The following is an 18,938-nucleotide window of genomic DNA, read 5'->3' as shown; positions in this document are numbered from 1 at the left end:
ATGTAGTTACACATACATGCATATAAATGCATATTATATAGTAAATAAATACAATAAAGATACAACTAATGGGGCTTTCTGTGTCATAGTTTTTTCTTCATCATCGAATCTTCCATTTGCATCAACTACATTCCAGCTTTTTGTAAGCTAACCTTTTTTCAAAAGGTAAAGCGAATTCCACATCACGCCTTCACACGCGACTGCCGTTGATACGGATTTTCAATCGAACGTGTTCATCACTCAAGTAAATTGCTCGTGATATTGTATGAGATACAGTCGATCTATAGCTCCAATTCTCCTTTGTTCTTCAGTCCATTACGCATGCTTGGTTTGTTATCTTCCCTTTGTTCTCTATTACACCCTGTCAAAGAAGGGCATACATAAACACCGCCGTATGGTCTACTGAGAGAAGACTTGCTATCTCTATAGATGAGTTTGGAATAATGTTTTTGCGAAACAAAATACTAATGATTGACAGTTTTTTCCGTTTCACTTACTAAAATAAATAAAGTTGCGTATTAGTCTTTGCAGGGTATAAATTAATAAATCCGAACTAATATCCGGTGTTGATAATGAGACATGTCTGAACAACGTTAACAACGCCGAAGATTGATGGGGAATTTTCATCCATACTTGTCGTTGTCAGTATCGGCTTCCAGAAATAGTAGTCTATCATTATCACTGGTAAAGAGGTCTAATGTGTTTCCATTATGACCAAAGTTGAAGCCACCTCGAGCAGGTTTTACCGCAACGCGTTGCTAACCAACATTTATTACGTTACAATAGGCTCGCCCGTGGGTTCAAGGAACTTGTAACGTATGTCTGTAAAAACGCCCGATATATATTTTTTGATATGCTAATAGAGTATTAAGTCATTGTTCAGAACACATTACGCAGGTTATTTGAAAAATGCCAGCTTCCTTATTGATTGTGTAGTCATTATATAACCCTTTATATTAAATGTTTATTATTTCCGCCATTGAAATGAATGGAAGTTAATTACAGATAGTTACTCAGTATTTAACCATGGCCGTGGACGCTTACCCTCCAAACAATAGAAGACATTATAGGCGACAAAAGAGTTATATAGCATTATACCAAACCACGTGCGCTGTCACGTCCAACATGGAAATCACCCGTCAATGAACTTTGTAAGAAAATAAATAATGCAACAGATGCTATGTTCTTACATTTTCTGGTAGTGTACCTTCATTCTTGAGTCAGACGACGCAACTATTTGTTTATAAAGACACGTATTGACTGGTATTGTGAAACTGTAAAATAACACAATATTTATACTACTGTTATGGTAGAACGTATAGTAAAGAATATCTATGAGCTTGGGCATAGGAAAACAAAAGTCGACCAGCACGACCCACAAACAAAAACAACGTTCCGGTGGAGAGAAATTACAATTGGCCCTGCAAAGAGAAAGGATAGATCTAGTCTATGATCAGGGCTTAAATAAATGAAAAACGAGGTTTTCTGAATATATTATTCATCACAGGAACAATGTGTGTTTTTTTTTATCGAGTCTTTCTCTCTTGATAGTTATCGATTCCTCTGGTCCGTTGTATATTGCTTATTTCCTAGTCTAGGGATATCTAAATCATTATTTTTTTCAGTTTTAAACCAGGCAATTCATTAAGTCTTGGTTCAAGGTTATTTTTTTGAAGTGATGCTTGCCTTTATCAACAAGCGATTTCGACTTTTCTCCTTGTGTGCGAGAAGGAAATAAATTAAATGTTGCAAGAGGATGTGTCTCGGTACAAAATGAGTCCTCGTACACAGAATTGCTGGGTGTTAAAGTAAGAACTCCTGGTCGTTTTCTTGGTTCACGCCGGGCACAGAGAAATTGAAAACGTCTTCTAGCGGGGTTATTGCCAATATATCATGTTCGTTATATAGTCTGTGCATGACCAGTAAGTGTATAAAATGATAGAACGACATGTTAAGAAATGATAAGTTATAATATTGCACCGATTAAACATCCAAAGAAAACGTCATTGACCATGGCATTCGTGCTATCAACAAGTGCGCATGTGTGGAATTGCATATCTCGCACGAGTTGATTGCAGTAATAGCGTTGCCGTTTACAGATTCATGCCCGCGTATAGCCTTTCCTTAATTCAGCTCAATCGAAACTAACAACTGTCGCACCAAGAAAAAACCCACACACTGTTGCATGGGAGTAATGTAAAGTTCAAGGCAGGGAATTTGTTAAGCTCTAACAGAAAATACTTCTAACATTGGACGAGTGTGAAAAATAAATGCCATAAAACAGCCATAAATGTGAACAAGCTCCCTTTGGGATCCACTAAAATTGCTACATACATGTTGACATAATACCGTTCGTTTTTTTTCCGAGTTGGCATCTATTTGTTAAGGCCTGTACTATTTTATTGCATTACCACACATGCGCATAATCCAATCTACCTTTCTCACATGTAAGATGAGTAAGAATGGAGCCGGCGGCGACCTCCTCTTACAGGAATGCACATAAAGGCAACCAGACCCAGATTAGAGCAAGCTGACACACAGAGGGCCCGCAGCACAGGGTAGCAAACCTAACTTGACCTTCTCAGAGGTCATGCATGCTTTTAAGCCGCAAGATTGCAACGATTGTACATACAAGGACAATTCTTTACTTTGATAGTTCTGATGGTAGCTCAACTATGGTAATAGAAAATCCTTGATAATGGCGATTCCGAGCGGTGCTGCACTATCATGTGGCGTGCCCAGTTGGTGCTTTTGAGTTCACAGCCGACAATAACAAATTGAAAAGTAAAAAAAAAATGACTCACTCTTGCCAGAGCAAATCGCATTTCGGAGAAAAAGGATAATTTGTCGCTGCAAGGCAACGCTTGCCGTGCCAAATATGGCAAGTATTAAACTTCTCACGTTGCAAATTTGAGAAACCGACTAATGTTTTGTGCAACATTGTTTGTGTGTGGAACGATTGTAACCTCGTCCGCGAGCAAATTATCCGCGCCGAAGAGGAAGAATATACTTAATAAGCGGGAAGCATTCAGGCGTAACAAAATCGAATGCCTCTGCAAGGTCAAGTTTAGATAATATAGGTTACGAGAAGAATTGCCTTTTGCGTATCAATAGCATTTGTTGTTAGAGAAGTAAGCATAACTGAAGGAACGAGCTCGAGAAACCCGTAATAAAAAATCCGTAAAATGTCGAGTCAGTGAGAGAATAAATTGAAGAGGTGATAATAGTAATGTTGTGGTTGCCGTGATGATGACACTTGTGCTGCTGCATGCTGGTTGTTGTAGTGAGTTGGTATCGTGGTATGGTGATTCCCAAAGTCTGTAATGATTGCAATGTCAAGTCACTTCACTGACAGACGTGATGATGTCTGTGAATATCAAGTACTTTTAATAAGACATTCACACAGTTCACGAAGGTGACACAGTCGTTGTTGTTGATTTGTCACTTTCATTTGTATGTATTACGTAACCACTTGGATTAATTTCATAACAATGACACAAAACACATAAGTCGTCATTTTCTTTCAAATACGCCCCGATACTATGGCTTATTGTTTATTCGTGCAAAGCCTTGGCCGGCACAGCCGTAACTTCAGAGATCGAGGCCGCAGTGGCTCGGGTCAATGACCTGCCTGCGTTTTACTCACGCATTTTAGGTTACCCCTAAATCGTATCATCAAAGAACAATGCATTATACATCAAAACCGTCCAGATTTGTATCTATCTTTAGGTCTAATTCACCGCCAGGTCGACTGAAGGTTAATCGCGTCTAGACAGCATACCTTTTACATCCACGTATTCATTATTCAATGCATGCCGGTAATTACGCACAATTTCAATCGATCTTGTCCCATAGCCATTCGAATAAATAGTTCAAAACATGCATTAAACATGCATTACTCTGAGTAAACAGGTATTGCTGCTCAGGAATTGCATGCTTTGCTGGGTTTGATATTCGTGTTGGTCAGGAATTGATCATTTATTTTTAGTTCGCGTCTCAGTATGACTGTTGATGTTGAGTCCATTTAGCATAGTATTTGCGCGAACACGGTTTTGCCATTCAATACTTTATCGTCACAAGAGTCGAGGATTAGAAACAACGCTCGTAAACAGATTTCCTTATTTGAATGTAAGTTTTGAAGCACTAGTATTTTCATTACATCACGTGAGGATTAAATCTTTAGATTCACGAGTCCAACTTTATTTAAAGTTTCTCATCAACTATTTCCTTTTGGGGTTACAATACCTGAGCCGAGCTTACGCTATATAATATTTTGATACTGGAAAACAGATTTGCGAGATATTACTATTTCTCGAGGTACGAATTTTTATGCGAAGGCTTTACAAACTAAATACCCTACTTACGCATTTTCATTACATGTACATTGGAGGAATAAAATAAACGACACCAGTAGGCTTGAATATTACGACTTTAATCCTGGATTAGGCAAAGACCCATCACAAACTGTTAACAACACACTTTGATCATTGCACATCCGATTACAAACGTTATTGGCTATTTCAAACTTCCGGTGCGTGACAGATTGACTTTCGGTTATTGACACTCTTCCGAAGTCGTGGGTTTCCGTCCAGGTATAGGAATGTGCAGTGGTCGATCGAATAGCGTTTCTTATATATGCAAGGGAGGTTTAGCCCCGAGATCTGTGTTAGTCAAGCAGAGTGGATTCTCTCGTGGATCTTACGATCGGCTGCGTCTCGCTTGACATTTTCTGGAGCCAACCAAGCGTTTGCAACTGTGACTAACCATGCATACTTTCCCGTTACTCAAGAACTGTAAGTAGAACTCGGAAAAGAAAAAAATCCACCAAAACATACTTCGAAGGTTTAAGTTTCACTGAAAAATGGTGCATATTTCTTTTACGTTAGGGACGCACACCGACGCTCGCTTAAAACGGTGTACTCTAATATACGTTCTAACTTTGGTCATCTCCCACATACATTGAAACATTCGCTGGAGGAACAACGCGATGTTCTCATCGGACATTAATGATTTATTTTCCGACGGGACTCATTTCAATTTAAACCATTTACTGTCGTCGAGTCCCGTCATCGTCCCCTACGGGCAAAAAAACAGAGCGATACATAATTCAAAACAAGGCAGCCATAAAAAGTTTATTACTTTATGTGTGACGGTGCGCAGTGTCACAGATTTGATGATACACTAAAAAGTGCACACTGCGGCAAGTAACCTTATCGGCTACATTCAACGGGGCGAACATCTTCCCGCCAAACCTATCGCGTCACAGATAAGATTTTCCGTCGAAATTTTAATCAATCACGCGGTTCATACAAACTTATATTAACGACATACTTTTGTTTTCTCCTGGTGTTAAAGTTTTTGTTTTGGTTCTATCAAAACAAAAATGTTAAAACTTACATTTTCGTCTTATTTAACTGATAAATATTCCTTTGATTCTAACAGGTTTGACAACGTTTCGTCACAACGAGTCAGATTTCGGCGAGACCGAGGAAGACGAAAGCGTTCTCGTCAGCTACGAGAACGGCCACTGGAGCTTGCCGTATTTCGACTGTGGGGGCGGTAACATCTGGATGATGACATACACCGTCCCATTCCTTGGCTACAGAAACAACACGTACCACTTCAAGTAAGTTTCCATTGTCACGAGTTTACGTTTTCTGAAATAGAGACGCAAAGATCTGCATCCGATCACGACTCTTTCCTCACACACTTGGCCAACCTTGGTTAGAATATAAGATAAGCTAACAACAAACACGAAAACACACTGTGCTATTACACGACATATTACACGACAATGTCATAACTGCTATATCATCATGGATACGCTATCCACATCGTCTTAATCTATATGTAGCCTTTTGAATTTATATTTGCGGGTCAGGTTATAATAACTAGTGATAACGATCCCCCATCTAATTGATATTGTAGTTCAGATTCCCAAGTGACGTCTGAATACATTCTCGAATCAATATTGGACATGTAGGTAACGTTGTGCTTTCACAAATCCCTGAAAATGTAAGTGTACAGAAAAAGTGCGTACAGGAACTTGTTGTGCTGAATCTGACTAGAAAAATCAAGGATAGGAGGCAAACCCGAACTCTCTGACTATTTGACGCGATCTCGCGAGAGTTTGATAGGCTTTTTTTTTCTCTCTTCCTACAAAGCACTCATGATATCTGTCAAGAACCATCTTTGTTATACCTAACCTTTAAAAACGCGTCCAGCAGATGAAAGCTTGAAAGCATCGGATAAACATGAGTGCAAAATTGCTATACCAGGGATTAAGACATTTAAATAAGTGATTGGCATTGACAGTGACTAAGTCAATGACGTCAACGCAGCTTGTCATCATCAGTTAGACGGAAAACTCACAGCCCGGGAAATTAACTTTGATTTCCCGGTTGTCATTATCAAGGGCTTCCAAGTTTTAAGGGCGCAGATTATTGTCAATGTACGTGAGACGAAAATTTTATTAGTTCTGGTTGGGATGAGAAATGCCGCGGTGCGAAGTTAATTTTCGAACGAGTTCTTAATGAAAATTCGACGTGCTGTCAATTCCACGGCGTGAGTTTAATCATTTGAATTTTTCCTGAAGTGCGAATTTATATGTCTCGATGAAGTCAACCGCAGCCGGCAGATTCAATAGAGATACCGAGGGACGTGATCGCTTCGCTGGAGAGCTCCATGTGGGACTTTGATAGAGACTATGAAATGAACACGAAAGTGATGAGTTTATTTCACATGCCGACACCCTCTATTCTTGCTGTCCAGAATGCCTGCATACGTTGCGAACGTGGGTTTGAAGCACTACAGCAACTTCAACATTGTCTGATTTGTTCGATTGCTGGGTAGAGTTTGAAATGTACATGCAAATACCAGCAATGGTGTTCATTTCGAGATGCAATGGGAAAGAGTTACAATAACGGAGTTTATTCAAGTCAGCTGAATGTGTGCCAACAGTCACAACTCCAGTTTACTTCACTTGCCAATCGGACAGGACTCCCGGCCCTGATGATCTTGCTCTTGTCAGACTTTGCAAGGCAAAAGAAAAAAATGGCGCCTTTTCAGAGAAATCAGTCTCGTCAGAAACAAGTCATGACCCTAAAGTTATTGAGAACGGGTACCAGTTCGACATGACCCGGGGACTTGTACGCTTCGCTCGACCTTAAAGATACAAAATACCCGCATTATTATTGGCATTAAGCAAATAGCCGGCGATCGAAACGATCGCCAAGGCGGAAATTCCCATTCACCCCCAGGCAGTGAGCAATTTGGAATGCTGCGGCCGTCACTCTGGTGGCGTCATTCCTATCGATGGTCTCCAATCTGAGCAGCACTGTTTTCTCTAATGAACTACCATTGACTTTTCTTGAAGGCTGGCTGAACGGAGAATGCCCACTTTGTATTGCAGCTCGTTATAGCGTGACTTGGAGGCGATTTCGTTGCACTGTCTGTCCATCAGCGCCGAACAAATTTAATTGTCGAAATTCGGTCCTTCTGTGTATACTTCACTTCAGCGGAGACCTTCTACAACATCTGTGATTTGAATCAATAACACAACACAAACAAAGGCAAAACTTAAACAAAGGACTTGAGCTTAAATTCGTTTTACTTCCCATCCCCAGGCGCACGTCAATCTTCGTATTGGAACCCTGGCACGAAGAATCGTGTCTTACCGATTTTTCTCCACTTCGAATCACCGTTTATAGTTTCCGAGGTAATACGCCGGTCCTTTTTCCTTTTTTCATTGAAGTTAAATCCATGTGCACGATTATCGATACATTTTAAGGTGGAATGCGCCGCGGGGGTATATTTTCGAACACAGTTTTTTTTATCCACAATCCATATAGCTGGTCTTATGGACTTTATTTTTAAAGCTGTCGCAGAATCAATTTTTCAACGTGGTATTGATGTGGAAATCGAAAAATAAATTTCCCCGTAAAGTTCAGACATGGAATATATACCGGCCATTTTGGATCTCAATATTGGTCAAGTTTTAGGTATTTTATTTCTATAATCCCAATATTTGCACAATGACCCATGCATCATTTTCATTGTTGATTTCAAAGAGAAAGCTTGACCTTTCTCGTAGAAAACATGAGCAAAACTAAGTTTCAACGATTTTGTATCGAAGCGTGCAATTACCTTAAATGACCCCAGCAGCTGAACAGTAAGTTTTAAAGCTCGTACAGTACATTTTGTTTATGAATTAGATATATATTTCCTCTAGTCAAATCGTAAGAAAGCAATCCTTAGATTTTTCAAATATAAACTGATCGTCAAATTGATGTCTCATCTTAAAGGCAGTCTTACGTGAGTCTGATATTTAGTTCTCCGCTTTTTTTCCCACCATTTTACGGAACATGGCACGATACTTACTGCATTCCAGTAGAAAGTTTAGATATGAACGACTCTAATCAATTTTAGATGAAACATCGAATTCTTCTCGGGAATTGAAAAGGCTATCGTTTGCGAAAAGGAACATTTCCCTGTAGAAATGAGCGTCCACCTGATTGATCGAACTCCTAGAATCACAAAAAAATGATTGTAGATCAACGCCATTGAAGATAAGTGAAGGCAGATAACCTGTCAACACAGGTGAGCACACATCAATTGAAGAGAAAAATGAGAGTCTTGGGGATATCACAGACCCGCAAAGGCGGTGAACAGGATATCTGTCATAGTGTTGGTCGTTTTTGAGAAGACGAAAAATGTAGCAAAGACGCAACAACGATTCGAGTCTTACGTTGTGTGTGTGTTTTATTTCTTTATATACTTTATTTCCTCATAATCGATGCGCAATATTACTATGGATATTTGAGAATTAATCAAGACGACAACAATCACCTTTATCGACTAAGGTGCAAATATAAGTTTCAATTTTCTCAAAATGGAAAAAGATTGACAAGATAACAGCCGTAAATTTAGATAAAGTTTTCATAATTTTGGTTCAAGAGAACAACTACTGTTTTTCGCCTCTAAATTACCCACTAAGATATGTTAAAATGTAAAAGTATTGGCCACGCAAACGTGGTTTTAGTACAAAATGGAATGTTGTTGACATGACTACAACCGAATTCTAGTCCAGACTAAAATATAGTTGTGAAACAAGATACTGGGCATTACACCACACAGGCTATGCTGACGAGATGAACACTACACATTTTGACATGACTGCTAGAATTGAACAATTATAAAACTGTTATATTACATGCACAACAAAAAAGTAATAGAAACCGCAACAAAAAGTTACTGAAACAGCTAATGGAGTTCTATAAGCGATTTTCTCTTTATTAATAAAAAAAAAATCTGACTCATGATAAGCTGAAATACAACAAAGAACACTGTAAAACCTGAACGGTCTCTTTGAAAGTTAATTTCAGTTATACGTCATCATCATAAGAATGAAGAATACAATCTGCTCTGGTCGGCTTTCGTGAGAAGCGGAAATTTATTCAATTTCGAGCCGCAGACGCAATTACAGTCAATGCCCTACGTTCTATCCTCTCCACATCCGAGGCAATATTTACATATTTTGTGCCTACGCACGCAGGAAATCCTAACAAATGGGGTTTTCTTGCGGGAAGCCGTAACAACATAATTATGAGATTTTCACGATTTCTAATATCGTCAAAATGCTGAATGTAAGGGAGGAGAATTCTAATAAGTGTTCTGAACTGTTCGAAGTGACGAATTGAACACTGGGTTGTTATTGTTTCTCGGATAAAAGTTGTGATTAATTTTTATGTGGGCATTTCAACGCCTTAGCTAAGGTTTCTACGTTGTGTGAGGGCGTTTCGCTTTGACTCAAATTCAATTGGAAGGTACTTGCCGTGTTAACACTGCGATGTAATTCATATTATTTTGAACGGTTTGGTGGCTGGGCTACGTTTACTGTACACAAGGGCCGTGATGAAACTATCTTACACCGACGGTGTCAGATTAATACAGATTAGGTTCATCTGAAGTTAACGTAATAATCGGAATTTGATATTGCGCATCACCGCGTTTCGATACAGTAAACCAGAAACAAATTGTTTAGCACGGAGCTCGAGCAGCTCTTTTCATCACCTACGCCGTACCTTCGCTGGCAAATTTATGTTCACTCAAGAAAAGTCTTCCCTGTCAATCAGAGACATTATGCATCGAGGCATGACCCTAGTGTGAACAGCCAATGTCACGCAATGATATGCTAATCACTCCAAGTTTCCATTTTCTTACAGTACTGTTTCTTTACATGGCACATCTTCATTTGCGTCTTGCTGCCTTCCGCTTTGTTTTTGAAGTGAGACCCTACCTTCACAACACGGCGACTCGTCCATTTACAGAACAATCCTTAGCTGACAGCCATCTTGCGACGATAACCCTCAGCGAATGATGGTAGGCCTTGACAATTGCGGTCTTCTGCCGGGCCATTACAGACATTCAGCCATGACAGGCACGATGCTCTGATTGACTGTTAATACGGGCCTTGAAAACCCGCCATGAATGTAGCTTATTTCTACTCACTTCAGAGTTACATGCTGTAATTGTCTACTTGAGAGGAGGCGGTGCGGTTGTGCATACACACGCGAATGCCATACGCAATGTCTTGCTGAATCGGACCCACAATGATAGCTCCAATACACTTTAGTTTGTCCCCACCATATTCTCATTCAAATCTGGATTCAGCTGTAACGACGAAACTTTTTGTTTGTTTACTTTTTCAGCTGCAGGGTTGTCACATTTTATGTGATGTTGTGATGTAGAAGTACAACAATCCTTGCCATATCTCATCTTATTGCAAACAGAGAAAAGTTAAAAAGACAATCAGAGAATCGTTTGTCTTTCTCACCTTGTTTAGTATATTTACTTGCGAGACTCTCGTAAACGCGTTCTGATAAAATACTCGATATGAACGTGACCATATTTACGTATTTGCCAGAACCATCTGATTTATAACCTTCATCTTATCATTTCTACTCAATGCAGACAGGAATATGTACTTGTACATGTCGTATCTTTAAAATTTATTGTAGTATGAGCTAAACTGTAAACCCACGCACTCCACGCATTTGTACAGTTTAAATTTCAGTCGACCGCGGCACCATCCTCTTCACTTTGAATTAAATCGACTGACGATGACACGAGTCGGCATACAGTCTTCATATTTCAAGCAATTGGCATCTCAAAGACCTTGCCACATGGAAAAAAAGGCTGACGGATAAATCATGCTATGTAAAAATTTTTAAAAAAAAAGAAATAGTTCATTGATAGCTATATCAATAGACATGCCATCTTATATCTGCATTGTCTTTCTGTCACAGTGAAACAGTATTCTATTCGTTTCTGAATACCATCTGGAAGTGCAACCACGAGGGGTTTGAAACTGAGGCAAGTTGACTTGAGATAGATTACGTCTAATCATTCAACGCTAGATAACACAGATACATTTGGCAAACGAAGAAATGTCGCCATGATGGCAATAAATGCATTTGGAAGTAAACATGCATTACGAAAAGATCGCTGATAACCTCACATTAATGGCGTTTTGAGTCGATACCATGGAAATAGACGGAAGTTGTATCCCTTTCTTAACTTTCCATTTATATAAAAAGCATAACAGCGCGTATAAGATGTTCATATGTTCTAGTTCTAAGTTGGCCATATAAGATTTGACAACTCAGTCGGCCATCTTTCATTTGCCAAGCTGCACTATTTTCTGTGTGACGTTATTTGGTGTTAAAAGATAAAGTCCTGCTGAGCAAAATTGTAGTAAGTCGAGATATTTACTTTTACTATGAGAACTCAGAGCAAGTCAGTAACTTAGAAATCCGCGGTACTCATCAAGGGTAATCAGCTACAGGGTTGTCACATTAGTGGCAAAATGTGAATTGTAATGCCAAAACAATATTGTCAGCAGTCTATATCATTACAGTAAAGAATGTTATTGATAATAACCCTTTTAATAGTGGACATTTATCATTTACTACTCAGGTATTTGTCATAAGTCGAGATTTATGATGCAGCATTGTGGCCCTAAAACTCAAAATTGATTTCGTGGGTGAAAAGTTCGTAAACTGGGATCGGAAGCTGTCGTACACGCATGCGCAGATGGTGAAGAGATTATTCGATTTACGATGCTTTCACGAGGATAACTAAATTTTTCGACAACCCACTTATGTGAAACTTTAAAACGTGATTAAGGGTGCAAAATCGTTGCGCTTCTATCCGCACATACATCACCGCTCTTGGTTTCGACAAGGACTCAATATGGGCCCTTAAACGTGATCAAGGATGCAATAATCTATTTCAAAATCATCAAACAAACTGTATTCAAAAAAAAACATTACTCTCTCTGCTTCATGATATTTACCATGACGACTAGTGTATTAATCTTCATCGACAGAGTTTGACTTCAGGATTGGGCGTGGTTTTTGCCGCAAAAAGGGTCAAGATGGGAATAGCGTGCATTTTTTTTGGATTATTTATCCAAAACATGGTATTCAAAAATATTTATGGAAAGAGTGAAAATCGGTGGACATGGATAGCATTTCGCATTATTCACTTGTAACCTAGGGAGTCTTTATGGTAAGGTTGGCGATAGGGTAAATAGATAGCTAGAGGCCCGGAAGATTCGTTTAGTTCGTTTCCAAAAGTTCATGTTTATTAACTCCACTGGCGTCGTATTTTATTTAATTTTGAAGAACTATTGTCGTTGGCGTTTGAAAAAAGAACACGAAAAGAAAGCAATAATCTGCAGAACACTTGCAACACAAGTCTGAGATAAGTAACTGTCCCTCTGATAGAGTAATCAATCTTCTAATAGGAAAAATAGTGCAGTATAGTATATTCAATTATCCTTGTAAAGACAGTTGATTTCAGTCTTTGACAAGAAATTACCAGAATACCTGTGAATGTTTATGGCTATCCCAAAACTGGCATTTCTTTTTGACAAAACTAAAGCCAGGATTTTTGGAGGGAATAGCTCTGCATAATTTGGTGGCAATCAGTTTGTTGTCGCAAATTCAAAAAGACATCTTTCAAGCAAGCCCTGTGCGAACATCGATAACGAATTCATGAATTACATGAACATATATAGATAATAAAGGGTTGTGTAGTCTACAATGAATGTTTAAGAACATTTTTCGTCTACTATCAGAGTATAATGTGGAATATTTGTAAACATCGTATTATCGATATCCAATTATGGTATTTCTGACCCACGATCTCTTAAAGATAGTTAGATACCACATGTATATCGTTAGAATATAGGTACAAAGTCAACACAATTATGTTGAACCTGTCTTATATAAAGGTAAATTTAATTATTTCAAAGGTCAAAGGAGCCTCCTTATATGTCATCGAAGGCCATATCCGGCATCCTTTCCTTCCAGAAACGTGTGTGTTCTCCCTGCATGCTCAAATACACATTGTACTTCTGAGCGTTTTTGTAAAAAACGCGGGAACTTGTTTCAGTGAATTCTTGAATATACGCACAATTTTGATCTACGCGTTACATATTATCTTACTTGTTGTGCGACATCAGTATGGCATAGTGTAGAGGTTAGAGTACAACGGCTGTAATTTTGGTCGTTGTTGTTGTTGTTGCTGTTGTGTTTATTTTTTTCAGTTTTCGTCGTTGAATTGCTTTTGATGGAGTGCCGAAGTGCATCACGATTGACCGTGTAACCACGAATGAAATTTTGATTAAATCGTTGAATTGTACCAACACCGACCATGACACAATGTCAGGATATGTTCAGCTTCCGTGATGTCTCCATGTCTTTTTGAAATAATATGTCATGGAATAGTCGGTGACGTCCAAGGTGAGGCTGCCTTGAGCGAAACTGACACTCGTTGACAAATTACCGACCTCAGCATATCTCGGGTCGGATTCATTTATCGGAGCTTTTCAGAGGAGACCGTCCTCAGGTAGATTCGGTCAAAAACGACGCCAAGCGCCGATAACTATAGTTCAGAAAACAGCGGGATTATCAAACAAGCAAATCACCTGGATTAGGTTTCTGAGAATCGCCCTAGACAGCAAAGAGAACCGCCAACTTTCACATCATTATGTCCAAATTCTATTCCCTTTTAATGACTGCTAGTATATCAAGTCTATTATTCCATATGACACGATTCTGAGCCCGAATCGTTTCACATCAGACTTTATAAAGAACCACGCTTATATTTCAACTGAGGGGCTTATGTTGATAATTAGAGACACCGCCGTGTCTCGCAGCCATACAACAAAGGCTTACAGACCAGGCTTGTAATTCGCTAAAGGATACAACATCGCATGTGAACCAAAATTTTTTTGGTTGCTCGTGTTGCAAAAGCCGACGCATTCTACAGGGTTCCTGATTGTTACCATGGTAATTCGATATCAATCTTTTCAAAAACAACAAAACTAGAGGTCGCGATCTTTTCATCTTGGTCGCTAAACGAGGGGGAGAAGGCAAATTTGATTGAGATCACAATTAAATATGGTTCGATGTAGAGATATTGCCTTACCTTTGGAAAAAAAAGATACCTTTTCAGTTAAAATGATGACAATTCCTGCACACTATAAACACAGGATATTGCCCATACATCGTCTTTAAAAGGAGAAATTTGAGCTGTCGTATAGCTGCTCTGCTTCGGATGTTTACATTGATCGATGTTCGGAATCGCTCGCTGGAGGATATGGTGTTTATGTTCACCGGGAAACTTCAATGCCATTATCAGATTCCGCAGTAGCGTTACCTCTAGAGCTTGGATATATTTCATTCTGACATTCAAGTGACACACTTCATGGCGTGATCGATACTTCCGTTTTTAATGTACTTTCCTTGGTGTCGTGCGGTAGGAAATATTCCAAGTTTAGCTCAAAGCACGGTTGTTTCCAAACAATGCATTATAGTTATTAAGATAATGAAGTTTACACTTTTCTCGCTACTGCACTTAGCAACATGGATAAAAAAGCAGAAACGAAACGATCTTGAAAACATTTGAATATCAGTGTGTGCTCTGATGACTCGAAGTTGCAAACTCTTTTAAATGACGTCCCACCAGAACAAAACATAAAACTTGTGAAACATTGAAGTGCTACAAGGTAAACAAATGTAATGAACATGAACAATATACATGAAATTAACCTCAGTATCAACTCCACCAAATCCGTCTACCAAGCGTGGTCGGTACTATATTTTATCCGGTCTGATGCAGTCTTTATTAAAATTAGAGGTTCATTACCATCATGCAAATATTTTAGACCTTAACACTTTGATAAAAGTCTTCTCCAACCAGTTGTCTTGCTCCTGAGATAATTACACACCAAATGCCATGCATAGTAATGTTAAATTTTTCTTACTTCCAGCACATACCGGACCAAATCTTCCGGCAATAATGTTTCTAGTGATTGAAAATACCCTTTCAGTCTTTGTTTTCATGTAGTTTCAGATAATATTATGAAGGTTTATTTGAACACCTTCTTATTTCAAAATTTTCTCTAAAAGCGGAATTGTTATAAAACCGAACCCGGTACCCAAGTTGTACTATACCCATAAACATATCAATTCAAAATGACAGAATATTAGTCTGATTTTTCTCTTATTGAAATCAGCTGTTACTCTGTAGACATAAACTTAATTCAAAAACAAAATTATCTCACATACTTTCCGAACTATTTTTCAAGGATTCAAGGATAATTATTTCCCAATAATGAAAGAAAAGAAAAATAGAAAAAAAAACGAAACTCATTAAGAATTAGTAAATTAGGTAGGGACTAGAAAATAGTATCATGCTAATCGAGTCCAACCCCATTCACAATCTCTGAATTTATCGTTTTGCCATGGAGAGCTATGTTGAACATGTAGCCTGCATGGCTATTTGAAATAAATTCTATGTCAATGTAGGTACACAAATTATAAAACTTTGCGGTAGAAAAAAATACTTAACGGGAAAAGTAATATGGTAGATAAACAAGAGATGACGTTTCAAGTCTCTTTTAATTTTTGACTTGGATTTCACAGATCTTATACTTTCTGGGATTTGGTTCCAGAGTGTCTTATCGAAAATTGTCCTACAGTATTACTGGTCTAAAGAAGTTTGCTCTATAATACCTATCATATAGGGTAATAAATGTGATATAGCGGCGCATCATCCATAAATCGCCAATTATTTACTATAATAACTACTAAATGACTGGGAATTTGCAGATAGTTACGGTTTCACTGACTAGCTTATGGTATTATCGTGACTCTTTGCCAACATGATAAGGCACCTAATGACTTGATGCATTTACTCTCTTGGACCCATATGAACTGACCATTTACTTGGTTATTGTTGCAATGACAAAGCCTATTATCTCGAAGCCAAATGACTGAACCAATTATGATGTCATTTACTCGGTGCATTGATCATAATCTGATACTGCACCTCATTATGCACAAACCCGTAACTTGCAGTCGCAGCACTTACTGACCAGCCATTTTGTCATCATGTTCAAATTGACAATGCACTATTACCTGATCATGAGGGCCATAGTGCCCGTTCACTATCCCGAGAAGCCATGCGTTACCAGAAACACATCGCTATTCCCCTAGGGGTATAGCGATGTGTATCTGGTAACGCAAGACCGCGTGCTATAAACGGATGCTTTAGCCCGAATAAACACCAGGTTAAAGGTGTTTATAATACACCGCACATGCTGATGCTGTTTTCGGAAAAATAACTTCTTACGTTATTTTTTTCGAACCAGTAGGGACTAGTCTTTTCTCGTCACATGACGTGTGCTGACGAATTGTGACATGGAATGAGCATGTGGCGTGTTATAATACATTTATTGCATTGATAACCTATTACGTCACTTAAATACACTGGCAGTATGTTGTCACTGACTCTGACGGCGTCTATAGGTAACGCTACTGCTTTAGATTTAGTGTAATACCCGATGACCGACAAAATGCATTATCGTTTCACTAACTGAAGTTGTAAGTTAATTCCTTAAATGATGGATTAGTTCAATTAATTACTGCAGAGCTGCATAACAGCACCACTTAGTGAATTGAATCCAAGTGGTAGTGCCAGCTTTTAAGACATAATGTCGTTGCATGTAGTACATTATCGTCAACTTAGCTATGACTGCCCTGACGCGAAAATGCAATGAATTCATTATCGCAAACTGAACTATATACGAACACAATATCGTGACACTAACTGTGGACGTGGATATTCTATTGCGGTAACTCTATCCTTAGGCTGATTTTACAGTCACATGTGCTTACATAACTAAGATTAACCATTGAGTAGTCTGCAAGATGGCACTGAAAAGCTCGGCGAAGTTGACATATTCTATATTTTCTAAATTCTGAATTCTCCACCACAGAGACCTTATACACATGTCATATAGAGGCAACGATTTTGTAATAAAAGTAGCTTTGTATGTTGGCAAAATCTTCTGTTTTGGATCAAGTTGGTGGCCACACTGCACATACTAACAATGAAAGAATATGTATCCCGGGGAAAAATCACGTGTTTTTTTTTTTATTTCACGCATCACAAGAAGAGAAAAGAATAGCGGAATACTCCCCCGGCTTGTACAGAAATCCATTACCTAAAGGAAAGTTTGGAAAAGTCCATGAAATATTAGGCGATAAAAACATTTGATAAGGCGAATGACATGTAAGCCAGGGTAAAATCTTCCTGGCCGATCTTACGCGTGTTTTTTCCCCATTGAAATTTGAACTGGGTGGTACAATTGCGTGACAGCAAAAAGGGGCACTAATGGATACCCAAGGCACATTAATCATAAGGCGAGTCGTTACTTCTGTAAGAAGCAACGGTAAATCGTCTCATTTATCTGGAAATGTCACAGACCGGCCTGTCAGTCAAACTGTTTGCTTCGATCTCCGAGTTGTTAGCCGATTCCCGTGCCTGTTAGAGCATCTCACGATGACACAACAAGCTTTTCATCGCCTCATTGTCCCGTTGCAGTCAATCAAAAGTGAAACGTCCTCAAGACTGCGACTGCCTTCACATTGTATGGCACTGGGCCTCGATTGCAATTAGGACCGATCAAGACGACATTGAAGCAATTAATATGCCAAAGCAAGACGCAATGTCGTCTCGGTATTGAGTCCAACGTCTTTATATTGATTGCACGTAACTGCCCTAGGGGATCTTTCCTATCGGGGATTTATGCTAAATATCTCTTCATGTGAATGTCTTGCAAGCAGTTATCATCACTGGCTATTAACAGCTGGAGTTATTGCATCAAAGAGGGGATAACTATTCCAAGCAACTGTATGTACTGGACGGCAATATGTTGCTTTATTTTGATAGAGAAAAACAAATGCGCGTGGGATCATTTTGACTTGGACGATTTCACATCTTCCACTTGAGAGCTAGATATGGCGGAATGATCAATTAATTTTTTACGCATTCTTCGCGAAAGAGTATTGGAAAGTCTTTGGAGTCTATTTTATATGTTGACATGTCTTTTGCCATCAGCGCAGTACTATTCTGTCAGAATCAGATGGTGTTTTCGTTCAGCAGCCGACGATGTGACATCATGGCGCGAGATTCTGCAATCAAATGTCTTGATAGATCAGCGATATTCTAGAGTCTTTATTACCTCCTCGACAAGTCAGTAGATCTAGAGGCTCCCTTCCTTGTAGCACGTGTGATGTATGAAGTACTAAACGGGCCAAATACTCGATAGGTGAAAAAACGTTAAACCGTTAGAGTACTTGAATGTGAGTGATAAAAAAATGCGAAAATTGTAAACATGTGAGACAAGCTAGCTATAATTTTGAACATCTATACGACAGCACCCTTTCAAATGTATAATGCATGTGACCCATTGTATTTAATCGGCCAACAACGTTCTAGCTCATCAAAGTGAAGAGAAGATTTAGCTTCAGTGTCGTACTTTGCCGTTGAAGTATAAGTTCTACACCATTTTACAACTGCAT

The 18,938-nt window shown here is 38.8% G+C and overlaps 1 protein-coding gene across 11 annotated transcripts in view; it reads left to right on the top strand.

Annotated features, from left to right (window-relative positions):
• Nucleotides 1-18,938, top strand: part of LOC139148129 (probable G-protein coupled receptor CG31760) — a 228,956-nt gene that overhangs the window by 158,570 nt on the left and 51,448 nt on the right. For all 11 annotated transcript variants that reach the window (XR_011555884.1, XR_011555883.1, XM_070719430.1 and 8 more), the window contains one exon: nt 5,443-5,626. Coding sequence is in view for 9 of the 11 variants with exons in the window: in XM_070719430.1 (XP_070575531.1) it covers nt 5,443-5,626 (184 nt within the window). In the remaining 2 variants the exon portion in view is untranslated. The remainder of the gene's footprint in view (nt 1-5,442; nt 5,627-18,938) is intronic.

Source organism: Ptychodera flava, chromosome 13 (assembly GCF_041260155.1).
Source record: "Ptychodera flava strain L36383 chromosome 13, AS_Pfla_20210202, whole genome shotgun sequence".
Taxonomy (NCBI): domain Eukaryota; kingdom Metazoa; phylum Hemichordata; class Enteropneusta; family Ptychoderidae; genus Ptychodera; species Ptychodera flava.
Note: the sequence above shows the minus strand (reverse complement) of the source record. Positions and strands in the feature narration are given on the sequence as shown.